The 17494-nt window shown below is 42.0% G+C and overlaps 1 protein-coding gene and 1 long non-coding RNA gene across 5 annotated transcripts in view; one reads left to right on the forward strand and one right to left on the reverse strand.

The window, feature by feature from the left end:
• Positions 1–9892: 9892 nt before the first annotated feature.
• On the reverse strand, positions 9893–12081 carry LOC146513793 (uncharacterized). The gene is made up of 2 exons (XR_014875317.1): positions 11667–12081; positions 9893–11541 (listed from the first exon to the last, which is right to left on the reverse strand). It is a non-coding gene; the product is annotated as an uncharacterized LOC146513793 (long non-coding RNA).
• Positions 12082–15218: 3137 nt separating this feature from the next.
• sez6l (seizure related 6 homolog (mouse)-like) overlaps positions 15219–17494 on the forward strand; it is a 105507-nt gene continuing 103231 nt past the window's right edge. For all 4 annotated transcript variants that reach the window (XM_085168134.1, XM_085168135.1, XM_085168136.1 and 1 more), the window contains exon 1: positions 15219–15483. In XM_085168134.1, the coding sequence (XP_085024260.1) occupies positions 15405–15483 (79 nt within the window). In that variant the 5' untranslated portion in view covers positions 15219–15404. The remainder of the gene's footprint in view (positions 15484–17494) is intronic.

The raw sequence follows: 17494 nt of genomic DNA on the forward strand, positions 1-17494 counted from the left end.
ATGGGGGACATCTAAAAGCTGATGTGTACCGGAAACCTACACATACGGATCAGTATTTCAGGTTTGACTCTCATCATCCATTATTATTTTATTAGGACGCTACAACACAGAGTGAACACCATCCCCACAGACACAGTGGCCAGGGAAGCAGAACAACATCACATCAAGAAGGCCCTGAGTAAATTTGGTTGGGAAGGCGCCAAAAGAAAGCTCCAGCTGATCCAGGAGAGAAGGACAACCTGCCTAAGCGAAAACCTGTAGTGATCCCGTACGTGTCAGGAGTATTGGAACAGTTGAGACGCATTTTTTCACCGTGTCTCTGTGGTTTTCAAACCTCAAAATACGCTGCGCCAAAAATTGGTCCACCCCAAGAATTGGGTCCCCCAACACAAACAGAGTAACATAGTGTACGCTGTTAAGTGCCAGGAGGATTGCCAGGATTTATACATCGGGGAAACCAAACAACCTCTGGCTAAGCAGATGGCACAACACAGAAGAGCTACCTTACCAGGCCAGGACTCCGCAGTCTATTTACATCTACAGGCCAGTGGACACTCGTTCAATGATGAGGATGTACACATCCTGGACAGGGAGGAACGCTGGTTTGAGCATGGAGTCAAGGAGGCCATTTGCGTGAAAAGAGAAAGACCATCTCTGAATCGAGGAGGGGGCCTAAGGGTTCATCTTTCACCATCTTACAATGCTGTGATTGCAGACATTCCCCAACTCTATGTGAATGGTACTCATGACCATTGATCAGCAGGCCTTGATCAGTGGTTGTTGATGAATGGTCATGAGAATTTGCATAATTATGATTAAGGAACTGACCTCACAGCCCTTTCTTCCTTCAGTGGGCTTGTTTCAGTCACTATGCAGGTCTCAGTTGACCTGCAGTCAGCTGAGACTGAAGAAGTCACTTGGATGAGTGATGAAACGTTTCTCCCACTGAAAACGCTGCGTCCAGATGAACAGAATCAACTTTTGGAGATGACTAGCTGTCATTTTTGCAATGCCATTTTACAACGCTTACAGCTTATCTACTTCAAGGCATGCAATTGTAAGTTAAAGGCTAAAGATCCAGCTATAGCATGCTAACCGAAGCCTGTACAGTCTCAGATGTAGCTGTTGTCTTTTTTTTCTGTGTTGTACAATATGACTTAGGTGTCACGGGCTGCGACGGCAGACCGTGGAGTTGTAGAGAAAGTAGGGCCCAAACGCGAGACACTAGTGAAGGACAGTGGATTTATTTGTAGTGAGTGGACAGAAACAACAACTATATACAATTACGGCACTGTGACTCCTGTGGCGATTCCCCTATGAATCCCACACAGTGCACGTGTCCATAACAGTGAAAAAGGTGACAACTCCAAAAACCAGATTCCACTCCGTGATTTCCCCTCGTGACGACGTTCCTGACTCCCGACTCCTGGTGACACAAAAACACACACAGCTCAGCAGGCCGCCTTCAGTAGCGAAGCCGTTCACAAACTCACTAATCAACGGAGGTACTTAACAGGTTCAACTTAGTATAATCCCGCACCGACTGGAGCTCCGCCACCTTCTTAAATAAGATGCCCCTCATGAAGCTATCAGCTGCAGCTGGTGAGGGCAAATGAGCGGCAGGTGCGGCAGTCCCCAGTGTGGAAACACTTCCGGGTCGCAGTCCCCTCAGCGACCCAAAAACATCCGGGAGCGCACAAGGAGAAAGGACAAAAAAGGGAGAGAAAACCACCAAAACATAACATACAGAAAAACATATACGAGAAATACATGAGCTCTGGGTCATCAGACCCAGACCATGACATTAGGGGTTACTTTGCTGGAATATTCATCCCCTGGAAGATTGTGGCATTATGCTAACACACACCTGATTGCTTCGGTCCTCCAAACTGCTAAAGCTTCAGCTTTTATAGAGATTTTCATGTTTGCTGATGGCCAGTTAACCAAGTGCATTTGATTAACAGCAGGTATATAACAGCACATATGTAACAATCATTTCAATTTCAATTTCAAGCAGTACATCGTTTTACCAGACATTGCGGACACTGTTTTCATCTTAAACCTGCCCCTGAAGACCTGATGCAGAATTGTTGTGACAACTCAGAACTGTGACACATAATAATCAGGTGGGGAGTTTCATGAAGCTTGCTTTTATTGAAAAGCAAGTATGTGCAAATACTCTCACAAGTATTTCTCAAGTAATCATCTCACCGGAGCTGGGTTGTACAAATAGTTCACTATCAATAACACATGAACTATCATGGAGATATCTTCTCGGCAACACAGTTGTGAGATGCGTAATGAAATAATTACCATGTAAGACCTGCAAGGTGTAAGTACCCCATAATTACAACTCAGGGTTTTACAGGAAACAATGAAATAATTAGACTGTAAGACTTGCGACTAAGGTGTAAGTACCCTGTAATTCAGTGTAATTTTGTACATGTCGCAGAAACATAATATTAACATCAATCGAAACAGTTTAGGGTGGCCTTAGGTCTGATGTCAGCTCATGTTTCTTCTTCTGCAACTTTCTGGGCATCTCCTTCTTTGGAGTTGACTCAGTCCGAGAGGTGTTATACCAGTTTATAATGTTTATTATTTTGTTACCATGTTGGCTGCACGTCATCTACCTCTGTGCCATTTTATGAATTAGACATGTGCAATTACCCTCCTTTGGCATATAGATAGGTGGTATGGTCATGTTCGACGCCACTGAGACCAAAGAACTCAAAACATAACAGTTAGCATAGGTATGGTTCATATACAAATTGCTTTGTATATGATTCTTTAAACACCAAGTCTTGTCTGAGTAAGACAGCAATAGCTGTTGTTAATTAATTAATTCCTTTTCTTTTCCCTTTTAAAAAAATCCTATCCCCAAATTATTTTCTTAAAATTTTAAGTTATTTAGTTTTTAAAATTTATTTTTTCTATTTCATTTTAATTTATACTTTCTATTTTTCAGTTCTACCTGTGTCCACCAGGGATAGTGGGTGACATGCAGTATCATCCTCCCTGTACCAGATGGAGCCAGATAGCACTTTACCTCAATCCTACCACTACTTGGCACTAACTCGCTCCTTTATTTTTCTTAAGGTGGATACACACCGAACACGATAGAAGCGACCAGAGCTTCAGGTTAACATGTAAAGTCAATGGAGGAGCGCGATGAAGCGCGACTGGGGGTCCCGCGAAACTTCTAAAGCAGATTGGCGACACGAAAACGCTTTTCTGCCTGTTTCACGCAAACAGTTAGCGCGACTGATGCGATGGAAAATGCTGCAGTTTGTGTGCATTTTGTGCATTCGCATTTATCGCGTCTATTGCTTGAGTTGGAAAAATCTGAATTCCAGCTTCAAGTCGGGCAGCGACAACGAATCGGGAGCCTGGTGACGTGACGATCGACCTAGTTCAAAGGGGTGTCGTGCCAAAGTAGGTATCCCCGACAGAATTTGCTTCCCCTAAGTTGAGCAAACGCTGGGCAAACAAATATGTAAGACAGCGTTCTTCCATTTGTGCAACATCTCTAAAATTAGAAATATCCTGTCTCAGAGTGACGCTGAAAAACTAGTTCATGCATTTATTACTTCCAGGCTGGACTACTGCAATTCATTATTATCAGGATGTCCAAAAAACTCACTGAAAAGCCTTCAGTTAATCCAAAATGCTGCAGCAAGAGTACTGACAGGGACTAGAAAGAGAGAGCATATTTCTCCTGTTTTGGCTTCCCTTCATTGGCTTCCTGTTAAATCCAGAATTGAATTCAAAATCCTGCTCCTCACATACAAGGTCTTAAATAATCAGGCCCCATCTTATCTTAATGACCTTGTAGTACCATATCACCCTATTAGAGCACTTCGCTCTCGCTCTGCAGGCCTACTTGTTGTTCCTAGAGCATTTAAAAGTAGAATGGGAGGGAGAGCCTTCAGTTTTCAGGCCCCTCTTCTGTGGAACCAGCTTCCAGTTTGGATTCGGGAGACAGACACTATCTCTACTTTTAAGATTAGGCTTAAAACTTTCCTTTTTGCTAAAGCATAAAGCTTCCCACTGTCGCCAAAGTGCTTGCTCATAGGGGGTCATATGATTGTTGGGCTTTTCTCTGTATCTATGAAGCGCCTTGAGGCGACATTTGTTGTGATTTGGCGCTATATAAATAAAATTGAATTGAATTGAATTGAATTGGGCTGTCCAAATCACGGACAAACAGTATCCCAGAGTGTTGATTTTTACTTTACAAACACTTCTTATAAAGACAAACTACTCCTGAAATGTTTGAGATGTTACCTCTTTATACAGGAAAGTTTTATAATGGGATACAAATAATATCAGGATGATCCTGCCACAATTTGTCCCCCCTGTGTAAATCATGGACAAACTGTATCCCACATTCTTGATTTGTAGTACACAAACACTTCTTATTATGAAGTATTACTCTGGAAACTTTGGAGGATTTAGCTCTTTATACAGTAAAGTTACAGGAGGATAAAAACAATTATCAGGCAAAATGTTCTTGTGTTAAAATAATCCCGTCCGATACCACGTGAGAACAATAAATATATAATTCTCTGTTGTAACCCTCAAACTGAATGGTAATGTAACGATAGTAATTGTTAACTTTTTCACAAAAGTAAAGCATCAGTACTTCCTGTGTGCTCCCGACGCAGGGGAAACAATTCTGTTGGGGATACCTACTTTGGTGCAGGTCCAGCCAAAGCCATTCATTCTTCATTCAATATGGAGGAAAGGCTCATCAACGCTGTAGCCAACCACCCGGTGCTGTATGACCCTATCTGCTTTTGTTACCGAGACCTAAAGGACCTAGCTTGGAGGAAGATATGTGAAGAGATCGGGCAACCTGGTAAGTTCATTCATTTCTCTTTTTCATTTCTACTATCCCGCTATTTTCCCCACTGTCCCGCTATTTTCCCCACTCATGTACAAATACCTTTCCACTAACAAGATAATGTGTTTATTTAGAGGACATCTGCAGGAGAAAGTGGAAGAGCCTCAGGGACACATACTCCAAGGAGAAGAGGATGGAGAAGGAGAAGAGGAGTGGGTCTGCAGCAGGACTGGGGACGAAATGGAAGTTCTTCGCGGTCATGGGGTTTCTGGACCCCTTCCTCACCCCGCGGGAGACTAGCGGCAATATGGTGGGGACCATGGAGAACATTCCCCCCGAGGACCAGGGACAGCCCGAAGAGGCAGCAGGGGAGTCCCAGTCAGAAGGTATGTTTACAATGAATTAATGTAGCCAGTTAATTTATGCATGTTGTCATGTAGGTATATATGTTATTGTTTATTAATAAACAGTATACAGTGGTCCCGCTGTTCATCCTTCACTGCCTCGCTTTTTCGCAAATTTGATAACCTTCACGTCCAATAGAAAAAACAGCACAAAAACACCCATAACTATGACCCTCATTAGGAAATAGTCACCTGCACCGGGAGGGAAAAAGGCACACAAATGTGGCGCGCAGACAAAGAAAAAACGCGGCATAATAATACTTTTACGTTTTCAAATCTACAAAGGTTTCCACTTTGAGAATCAACTTGTGAAAACTGTGAGTTATGTTCATGTATGTCTGAAAAAAAAGTGTATAAAATGTGTGGGGAGGGACTAGTTATTCTGAGAACCCCTGCTGCAATAAATGTGGGACCACTGTATATAATTTCTCTATGACTATTGTTTTCAACCTGTTAACTGGGGTAGCTGTAGCTCAGAAGGTAGAACAGGTCACCTACTGATCGGAAGGTCGGTGGTTCGATCCCAGTCTGCATGTCAAGTATCCTTGGGCAAGATACTAACCCTAACTTGCTCTCCGATGCATCCATCCAACATATGAATGTTGTTAGAAAGCACTAAGTGTAGATAAAGTGCTTGTGAGAATGGGTGTGAATGAGGCATGTTGTATAGAGTGCTTTGAGTACTCCGTGAGAGTAGAAAAGTGTTATATAAGAATCAGTCCATTTACCATTAACTTTAATATTGTCTTGACAGAGCCAACTGATTCTGCAGCAGAGCTGCTGCTTCTCCTGGCTCCCCAGTCCCTGGACCCTGAGCTCCTGCTGCTGCACCCACAGGTATGTAATTGTACATGTACATCAAGCACTGATAGCTTTTTACTCACTTGAATTCCCTTGTGATTACCTTTACTAAATATCTTCAACCAATCTGATTATACTCACTGCCGTGAGTTCTGGCACACTGCCGTGAGTTCTCAGAAATCGGCTCCTTGAGCACAAGAAATGACAACATCAAAGAACGCAAGTATGGCGAAGCTTGCGGCTCTCCAACGGGAGATTGAGAGACCAGTGTTGGACTGTAGAACTGCTTTGAAATTCGTATGAGCTGTTTGCACTAAGAAGAAAAGCACCATCACTTCATGGCGCCAGTGGCGGTCTCAAGGCTGGAGCCGAACAACAACACCCTGATAACAACTGTGTTTAGTCTGTTCCTTCCCATTCCATGCAAGGCCACCTGGGTTGGCTGGTAGACTGTTTACTTAGCCTGGCAAGGCGAAGGACACTGTCTCAGCTGAACTATGGACACGCACACACATACACTTACACTGATAAGCACACACTCATCCCCCTCCCTTTCCAAACGCCTTCGATGCTTGTTTCCTGCGGGGGAACACGGCGGGTCTGTGTGCTGCACTGGAATGGTAGCGCTGTGCAGGGCAGCTGCTGTGTTCGCTTCAGATTACTCCTCACTCCCCACCCAATCCTGTGGCTTGTCATGTCTTTCACAATGTTGTGCTGTGGACATTTATGTGCTTTTTGTGCAGAGGAGTTTTTTTGTTTCCTGTTCTCATGCTGTCGTACCATGGAAGCGTCCCATGTCGTACCATGTTCTCATTTTTCTCCTCCTTCTCCCTGAGGCTCTTCCACTTTAAGCTGGGTCCTTTTTATTCCTGTATCTCTGTAAATAGTTATATTTTATATATTTATATTTAATGTTTTTCTGTTTGAGAATTTTAATATTATTTCAAATAAATTTTTGTAATGACTAATGTCTCAGTTCTACTAGACAGCAAATATTGGCACACAACTTGACACAGGTAGAATTTATTTCATATTGAAAAAAATATACTACTATATAGGAACATAGTGAAGACCAATTATTTAAGAGAATAAAGAGAGGTTAGTTTATTTTGGAGGCAAGCTCCATTTATTAAGAAAATTTAAAAGGCAGGAGCGCTCTTTAGAGGTGTGTATGTGGCTCAGAGTCGTTGTCGAGGTGCGAATGTTCATGCGACCAGCTAGGGGCGTCTGGCGCTTTTTGGTCGCTTCTATCGCGTTTGGTGTGTATGCACCGAAACGCGCTGGTTATAATACCTCTCTTTTGCACACACGGTGGAATAGACCCTTCTTCTCTTGCCTTCAGCGCGCTACCACTTATATTAAATTTACCGGAGGTTGTGTGGTTTCTTTAGACAAACAGAAAAGGAGGAAAGTCAGAAACAGAACAAAGATCAACGATTAACAAAAGACATACATTTATTCCACTTTGCTGCTTTATAAAAAGTATGATATCCTAAACAACATTAAAACACATGTGGTACCACAGAATTGTCACTATGTTGTTTTGTACAGTCTTCTTTGATTAAGATAGTTTCATTACAATGAGTACTTATTATTCTTACGCCCTCAAATTTTCCCGCATGATTTCAAATACGAGGTACAGTTCATCAGATCCTGTTCCTTTTAAACACTCACAGGGCTCTTAACCCAGCATTTCAACCATTTTCTCTAAAAAATATTTTCAAATATTTCCCAATATTATTTAGAGATAACCCTTTTGCATTCAACACTCCCGTTGCCGTGACAACCACCTCTTGTCCTTCAGTCAAATAAAAATTACTTTTTTTGAGCTGAGTACTAAATCAGATAAAAAGTCTGAGAGATTAGATAGAAAGTCTATGTAAGGCCCAAGTAGACAACAGATAACAACAAATAAAACTAGGTTTTGAATTTTCAAGTTTTCCAGTTAGGGAAAAGAAGCTAAGCATCAAGCTTTCAAATGAATTAAAACTGTCTGGGTCTTTGGTTGGAGCTGGAATGGGATATTGCTGTCGCTCCCCCTTCTCGGCCTGTGCTTTGAGAATTCTGAGAATTAGTATGACTGGGGCTTTTGATTCATTTAAACTAACATATTTATCCTGATGTAACTAGGTTTCTGTAAAGCAAAGTAAATCAGTTTATTGGTCAATTATGAATCAATTATTATTCAATAGGTGTGAATGTGAGTGCAAATGGTTGTCGGTCTCTGTGTGTTAGCCCTGCAACAGACCGATGACTTGTCCAGGATGCGCCCGGCCTCTCGGCCTATGGTAGCTGGGATAGGCTCCAGCCTTTCAGCGAACCTGACAACGATAAGCAAAAGAGAATGGATGGATGGAAATATTAATTCATGTACTAACAGGGTTTAGATGAGGGAGACCTAATGTTTAATAATCCATATTTCACTGCTTTACTCTTTGGTGCAGTTGTGAGTACTATATTGTTCTTTCTCTGTGATTTTTTTTAATGTTTAAACCATTTTTTGCTTTTTTTTTTTGCTTTTTTTTGGGGGGGGGGGGGTTGTTTGGGAGGAAGCACGGTCTCTTGAGGGATGGGGTTTTGGGGAATAACAGGAGAAGAGAAGCTGCAGAGAGGCATATACGACTGCAACTCTGCTTCCTGGTCTCAAGTCTGGATGGTTATGTTTTAAATTTGGCCATATTTTTAGAAATTAGATCTGCTTCTTTCAAAGTGGGATTGATACCGTCTCTCCTAATTGACCAAGTTTTCCCCAGACTTTGTGTTGAACTTGGCTGACAAAACGCTGCTCATTCAGGAACAGCAGACATGCAAGGCAGGCTTAAAGCTCTATTTCTAACATTTGATAACTAGGACAAACTTATTTAAACATTGATAGGCTTCTATATAGCATTGGTAATCTTTATAATGGATTGGATTTATATAGCGCTTTTCAAGGCACGTGCCTTGAAAAGCGCTATATAAATCCAGCAGTGTAAAGCGCTTGGGGTACCGGATCGAACCGGCGACCTTCCGGTTACAGATACGCTTCCCAACCCCCTGAGCCACGGTCGCCCCGCCCACGGTCTTTTAGGATTGATGAGCTTCTGTTTATTTAAAAACACGATGCCATATTTAAAAAAAATATATAACTGTTTTGTTTTCAGTTAAAAACAAAGAGACAAAAAGAACAAAAGCAAAAAAAATGAAGGGATTTACAGGAAGCCCAGATATCCAAGTTTTTCCCTAGCACTTGAATGCAGGCTACATTTGTGGATCTGTGCAAAGCTGACAGCATGAGGACGTTTCAAGAGCCCAAGTGCACATGTGATGTGTCATTTGTCAGTACTCAAAATTTACACACAAATCATTGGACACAGTTGTAAACTGTAGTTTACATTTGTGGATCATATGTAATGTAACCTTTTCGGAAAAATTTCACTATTTATTTGAAATGTGAGGCTTGACTTTCCCAAGATGACTGACCTGTTAATGTCCAGCTGCATCCCTATAATGCCCATATCAATTCAATAATCAATATTACACAACAAACGGTGAGACATCAGTTAAACTCAACATGCACATAAACAGAGCGATACTGTAGACTGCTGCAAAAGTGCAGGTTTTTTTCTTCCTGTTCACAGGAAGGAGGCACCACAGAAAACATCAATTAACTTTTGACTTTGTGGTAACTGCATCTTGAAGTGTCAGAAGCTCAAAGTAACAAGCACAAAATCATTAGGAAGAAGTGAGACAGCTATTTTACAAGTGCTTCTGTTAAATCTTCCATGATACTAGAAACCAACCCTGAAACTCAGACGGACACACCTGTCTGTTTGAAGGGATCATTTCAAACGTTTTTACCACCAAATTATTACTCACATTTTCTCATGCATGACAATGTGAAAGAGGGACTGAGAGAAGAATTTGGCCTCAGTCTGTAATTATCTCTAGTTATCTATAGTTGATTATTGTGTTTTTTCCCCCAGCAGACTGTCCAGCTGTGTAGCAGGCAAGGCAGGACCCAGCTCCAGGACTTTGAAACAAGAGCAAAAAAAGAGGCAGCTTTGTTGCTGTAACTTAGAAAACTAAAAGAAAAGCTATGAACTAGGGAACTGCAAATCTTGGAAACTAGAAAACTAAAGGAAAGACTAGGAACACACGAAAGACAGGACTCACAAGAAACGCAGGAACACAGCGTGAGTGAACAACACATCTTTAAACAAAGGGACATGCAGACAATATATACACACCAGGTAATTATGAAGTTGGGAAACACCAGGGAACGCAGCTGAATGAAATAAGACTAACAAGACAGGGAGAAGCAAAACTAGACAATACACCGATGTTGACCAAGCCTATGAGCTAAACTTGAGGACTGAAGCTGAAAATTGAGGATGGAACTGCTCAGGAGGCAGGCAACAGGTGGAGCAGATCTGGAGGTTGACAGGCAGGACGAAGGTGGAGCCCGAGGGTCCTGCTCTGCCTGCTCCTGAGTGATACATAATAGTGGGTCACTTAGAAGACTGCCTGAGGAGTCCTGTCTCCTTTATTGACGCATGTTGCCTGCCTTTTAAGCTGGGATATTTGCCTGAGCATTATTTAAACCAAATTAGTGATTCCTGCTCCAATGTGGAAGTCTGCTTCCTGTTATGCCATGAAAGATTAGTAACTCATCTTCTCCTTGGTTCAGATGTTCTGGCTTTTCCGTGCAAGACAGTCACTTGTGGTCTAAAGCTCTGGAGCCATTGGTGGACTTACCTTTCCTTGGATTTTACAGACTTTGTATCAAGATCTGCTTGAAGACTTTAAAATAGTACTACTTTTACCTGCATTGTAAATGAAACCACAGAATTAGCCCTCCCAAGTCTTGCATTTGAGTCCGGCCAGACTGATTGGTCCTGACAATTGATACATTTTGTTTTTCCATAAAGATGCAATAAGTAGAGATGGTGAAGGTGGAAAGGTTTAAATACTTTGGGATAACCACCCAAAGTAACAGACCATGCACAAGAAAGGTGAAGAAGAGAATGCACGGCAGGTTCAGTGGATGGAGAAGAGTGTATTTGTGACAGAAGGGTAGCAGCAAGGGCGAAAAGGAAGGTTTACAAGATGGTAGTGAGATCTGCTATGATGCAAGTGTGACCAAGTGGTCGGTGGGGTTAGATAAAAACAATGTCACCTAGTGGAAATACACATTTAAGAAAAATGGATAAAAACGAATAAAAGGCCGCACAGATTCAAGGATGCACACCGAGGCAGGTTGGCTCCAATATTAATACAGTTTTATTTATGCTGATAAAAATAAAACATTAAGAAAATACTGAATGTAGCATCGTAGTTGACAGTGTCCTAAAAGTACAATAAAACAACCATGGAACCGGGACTTGACAGCAGCCGTGGACGCAAAAGAAAACCGCACGAAAAGAAAATCACTACAGCCGGCACCCAGTGCTGTACAAAGTGTGAAACCACCACCTAAGGTCCCAGGGCCACTGGCACGTCCTCTGTTCACTGGAATAAAAACACAGAACAACGAGTTAAAAGAATAAAAGGACGCTGAGCGTTAAGATCGTTACATATCATAAAAAACTAAAACTTAAATCTTTAATAGCGCTAATAAAAACGCGCGCGCACACACACACACACCCCAACTGGTAGGCTTACACCCCACAGCGTGTGCTGGTTGTAATTGTCCAAGCCTCGATCACAGGCCGGTGTTGTGCCAAAAAGTGATTGCCTGCCAAAAACCGATTTCCAATGTTTCCGTGTATTTTTTATGTGTAATATCTTTATCTATGTTGGTAAATAGACTTCGGTGAACAGCGTTTACAAAGGGGTTATATATAGAATTAAAAAATTATCTGTTTTTTCAAGTATCTTTACAGCTCTGTGTTATTGTACTTACATTATAACCAATCCGGTCCTTTATCCTCGTTTAAAATATTTTTACAGAACTATTGTCATATTTGCTGCCATTTCTGCTGTCCTCTTGGCCAGCTTACTCTGACAAAATACATTTTTAATGTTAATGAAATTTTTTTAACTGCATAAATAAAGGTTAAATATAAAAGTCACTGCCAAAAATTGATTGCGGCTTCTACCTTGTTACACGAATGTTGTTTGTGGCTCAATATGACTTTATGTCATCCATGAGGGATGCATTTGACATATGTTTCACATATTATAGCCCAACAAGTTACTTATAGCAGTTTAAATACGAGCAATCAGTTTTTGGCAGATACCGGAAATCACTTTTTGGCAGACAATCACTTTTTGGCACAACACCGGTCTGGCTCCCCACAGACAGGAATCGGCAACTGAGGCGGATTAAAGTTCTCAACACGACACTTGGGCAGAGGATCGCTCTAGCCCGATCACAGAGGGGTGGGTGCAAGCAGCAGGTCAGAATAAAATTTAATAAAATCAGCCAACCAAAAAAAAAAAAAAAAAGTAAGCCCACTTAATAAAAACAGTTCCATGAAAATAAAAGACGACACCAGACAAGACAGCAGCTCTACCGAGGAGCCCTCACAACAGCGGCTTCCAATTAAGGTCGGGCGGTTCGCCACGGAGAGGTCAAGGCAGCAATCAAACCCTAAAACAAAGGATAAATGTAACTTTAGCCTCCTGTAATTGTGAATGCTTAAAGTAGTTTGAGCAGCTTACCCCAGGACCGGAGGCGCTATCCTGCACTACCAGAGAACTCGAGCAGCTCTCTCTGCAACGCTGGAGTGAAACAGAAACGGTGTTCTGGGAATCCATCCTACCTGACAAACCATACTACCCGTTGTTTCTGCGCACGCGCACAACACGAGATTAAGTGGCCAACCTTACTGCCTTTGTGAATATTAGCCAGAAAAATACTCTAACGGGTAAAATTAAGTGCCAAACAATGCTACCTTTGTGAATGTTACCTACAAGCATACTTTAATGGGTAAAATGAAGTGGCAAACCGTCCTGGCTTTATAATTATGAGCTACAAACATACTCTGATGGGCAAAGTTAAGTGGCAAATGGTCATACCTACTTAAATGTGTGCTGGAATAATTCTGTGACAGCAGAAATGTGCATAAACTACTTACGGTAGGACGTTTTGCCAAAGTAGGATGGTTTGCGCTACAACCGGGCCGCAAAACTATTATTTTCGGTACTCGGTATTAATTCCGGTACTCGGAGGGAATCGGAGGTTAAGCGAGAGCCTACCTGTAGCTGTCATGCGATCTGCTCACTTGCTGATCGATCCGTAGCGGTGTACCAGCATTTACTGCTGCTTTTCGCCAAAAACACGAGAGGATGAACCAAGAGAAAACTTGTTTCCTTTTATACGGACCGACGCCGCTCTGCAATCAATATGCAGGTGGATTCACAATTAACCTAGTTGCGTAGCCGAGAGCGAGCGCAGGAGAGAGCGAGGGAGAGAGAGAAGGAGAAAGGCGAGTAGCCCATCCGGCTACATAAGGTTTAGAAACAGTGGCACTGATGAAAAGACAGGAGGCTGAGCTGGAGTGAAAGAGGGGTGACATAGAGGCAGATGATTGGCTTGGAAAACATTGAGCGGTCTCCATAGCCAACATATGGAAAAATGAAGCTAAAAGGAGAAATTTCCATGTATTTTCCATATTTTCCTCCTATGTTTTCTCTGACTGTGTCTTACAATCTGTGCGAATCTGTTCAGTTCGTTCCTCTGTTAATTTGAAACTTTGGTCCTCATTGGCTGTCTTATTTTTTCTTTACTTTGTTCTTCCTGTTATGTGTTGATTGTCCTTAGTCTGCCTGTTCTCAGTGTTTTGGGGACTTGTTGTGTAAAGACTCTTTGCATTTAACCTATTCACTGGTAGCTTTTCTTCAACAAGCTGACTGCTGTCTGTCAGCTGTCTGATTATCTGTTTAATTTCCCCATTCATACATTTGATATCAAAACACATACCAGAATGCTGTATACCTTGATATTGTAGAGTTATTATCAGTTTATAACAAAATGTACAGCTGAGCCTTTATAACAGTCCCCCTGTGAAAAGTAAGGGAGCTGCAAATTGTTAACTAGTTCATCTTCACTGAAATATTTATGGTACATTACAGTAGCAAAAACAGTTGAAATTAAATTAATCTGTACGTCACTTTAGACATATAACACACTTATCAATAAACAATAATTTATCAGTTGCACAGATCAACACAAATGTCTTTCATGTTTAGCATCGTGTTGAAGATGATCTAAATATCTAAAGGATGATGAGTATTAAAAGGGAGGCAACATTTTGAAATGTGTAATACATGTTTAAAATGTAAATATTTAACCTTTACATCTTTTTCATTGCAAATCACCAAACTCAGTCTTTCTGGGTCTGACTAATATCACACGTTCCTAATTAAACCCTCTAATCACCATTAGTTTGATCCATATTATTTATCTTCAGTTGCCCAAGTTTCCTGTCTTTCAGGTCACAGCTAATTACCAGATGTTATATCATTCATTTTTTCCATTACCAGGCATTACTCTTATTACTCCAGGTCGATTGAACTAACTTTCCAATCTCAACTCAGGGCTAGACTCAAAGTTTGTTAAATCTGTTTTCTGTACCAGCTCCACTTTCCTGTTCTAGGTCTCACACGTTACTTTCTTCCCTGATGGCTCTTGGTATTGTGGATTTCTATGCTTTCTTGCTTTTACGACTTGAAACTTTCTGTATTTTATTTCAGAGCCAGTGTGCTCAGAATATATTATAATATTTGATGCATATAATACCCTGAAGGACCCAACCTGGGAGTATATAAAATCAATATTATTTTCCAGCCTTCATTCTGTCCTAGAGCTCCCTCTAAAGCGTTGGATTGCAGTGGCTACAACAATAGTGCCAACCTGAGGTGAAATGAATCCTCAGTGGGCCTTCCACCTCCATGACTCCTCCATTCACCCACCAATTTTCCAATTCATCCAGAAAATTTGCGCTACCTGGGACAACGTTATTTTGCCTCTCTCTCTCTCGCTCGCTCTCTCTCCCTCCGTTATGTAAGTGTGCCCTTATCTTGCTGCAGCCTACTGTCAGCTTGACACAAATACAGACCGTCACTCTCTGAGCAAAAGTTTCATTATCATTAAGGTCGGGCTGTGTGTGTGGAGGAGGTGGGCGGGTGAGAGGGAGAGAGAGAGGACTGAGGAGTCCGTGGAGAAGCGGCCGGGAGGGTGGAGGGGCAGATCTCAGGCAGAAAGCAGGAGGCGCTGCTTGCAGTCAGAAAGATGCTGCTCTGACATGCGGACCCCCAACGATCCTGACCGCGACACTACGCTTCTACGTGCCCGCCTGACCACAGATAAACCAGCTGACACTCTTTTCTTCTCTTGAGTCTCTCTTCTCTGCACTGGGTTTGTTGCCATGCCGCCGGCCGCCTGCTCGGTCGTGTTGCCCGCGGTGCTGTGGATCGGGCTGCTGTGGAGCAGCGTCTCAACAGCAGGTAGGCGTTTGATTTCTCGTGCGAAACCAGAGTGATATCTGATTCTGCGCGTTTCTGCGCTCTCTGTCCTTCTGCGTCTTGGTTCGCATCCAAGTGGAATGATAGAGGCGCCAGTTGAGTTTTTATGCACCGCAAAAACACCTCGTCTCCGGGCATCACTCTGCTCCTCTCAGACACCTCCTCTCGCGCGACTCGCAGTAGGGCAGGGAGAGGAGCGAGTCTGAAGCAGCGTCTCGCTGTTTACTGCGCCAGCAGCTCCAACCACTTTGGCACAGCAGTACGGGCTGCACATGCAGCCTCAAATCCTTCGTGTGGACACGAGTCCATTCGTGTGCGTGGGAGCCACGATCAGGCACGAGTGGATGCAGAGACAAAGAAAAATAGAGAAATCACCAGTCAGCCAGCTCCGCAGTTAATTGGGAGAGGGGATTCCTCGAGTCTGAGCATCAGCATGCAAATTAGAAAGCTGGCTGACACTAAGTGAGGAACAAAGTTGGTGTCTCAAACACTATCTATCTATCTATCTATCTATCTATCTATCTATCTATCTATCTATCTATCTATCTATCTATCTATCTATCTATCTATCTATCGAAAAGTTAGCATTCTAATCCCTGATATTTTTTGGGACCCTTCTTTCACTTAAAAATAAGTCTTCTGTGTAGGCCACTTTTTATTTTTCACCATAGTGGTGACCTTATGAAGAAAAAAAAAATCCTCAAAGAAAAGAAAATGGTGGTGAATGGATGGTTTGGCTTGGTTGAAACTAGCTGGCAGCTCATAGCTTCCCATTTTGACCTTTTAACTACCATCATTTCAGACCATTGAAATGGTGGCACCATCGGTGAAAGCCCCATGTTTAGCTAAACCTCTTATCCTGGCCTAAAGATGTTGTTGTTCCTAAAACCAACAGCATGGAAAATTCTCATGCCATGTTTCCTGCTTCTAATTTAGCTGACATTCAGTGAGATCTTTATGGACGAAGGTAACAATAGGTGGGTTGCAAGGAAAAAGAAAATTCTTAAATCAATAGGAATTACCTGAATCATTCCACTCCTGCGGTGAAATGATCCAGAACATTTGTCCCTTTGGGAAAGGGTCACTGTAAATCAAATTGTTGTGAATGATCATCTTCAGATGAGACTGTTTTCTACAGTGATGACAATAACCTGATATGTAGAGAAGGAGAGCTTACTGAACATTTAGAGGACAAAAACAGTGAGAAACCTGTGCTATTTGCTTTACAGTCATCACATCTTTTCTTGCTGAACACCTAAAGGAGATTTTGTGTTAAACAGCATTTGTTGCAGCCTCATCAATTGCAAAGGGCACTAAAGCTGTTGTGACAGCATGTGGTTGTCTAACGTGTTTGAACATGTTTATGTTGCATTTTCCTTTCATTTGTCTGTGTATGTGGTCATTCGGGTTAAAACGGTAGCTTTTAAATGTATTCAGATTCAGCATTTATCTCTCTTTATTGTGCCCTCTGTTGCAAGTGGTGGAGTCTGTTATTCCTGCACTGGGTTCAAATAAAATCAGAATGATAATCCTTTTACCGTCATTAAACATCGGACGTTATACGAAATATAGAAGCAGCTACCTGGTAGCAGCATTTAGAATAAAAAATAATAAAAACAAAGAAATAGCTAACAAAACAAATCTAAAAATACCAGCTATAAAACTGTGCAAATGTACAAGGTTTATACAAATGTGCAAGGTTGCTCTCAAGTATTGCACTTGTCTTGTGTGGTAGTGATGTGTATGTTTATGTGTGAGTGTGTGTTACTGTATGTGTGCATATGTGTGTGTGTGTGTGTTGTATGTGTGAGAGGTACTGATGTGTGACTTTAAGTGGGGCGTGTGTTCATGGTCCTGGTTTGGATTAACCTGTAGAATCTCCTAAAGGCCTACAGGTCAAACAGGTGGGATGCAAGATGTAGGATGGGTGGAGTCTCTCAGCTCTGTTCAGGCAGTGGGATGTGTGGATGTCTGCAACAGAGGGGAGGGCGTA

The sequence above is a fragment of the Neolamprologus multifasciatus genome, chromosome 7 (assembly GCF_963576455.1).
Source record: "Neolamprologus multifasciatus chromosome 7, fNeoMul1.2, whole genome shotgun sequence".
Taxonomy (NCBI): Eukaryota; Metazoa; Chordata; class Actinopteri; order Cichliformes; family Cichlidae; genus Neolamprologus; species Neolamprologus multifasciatus.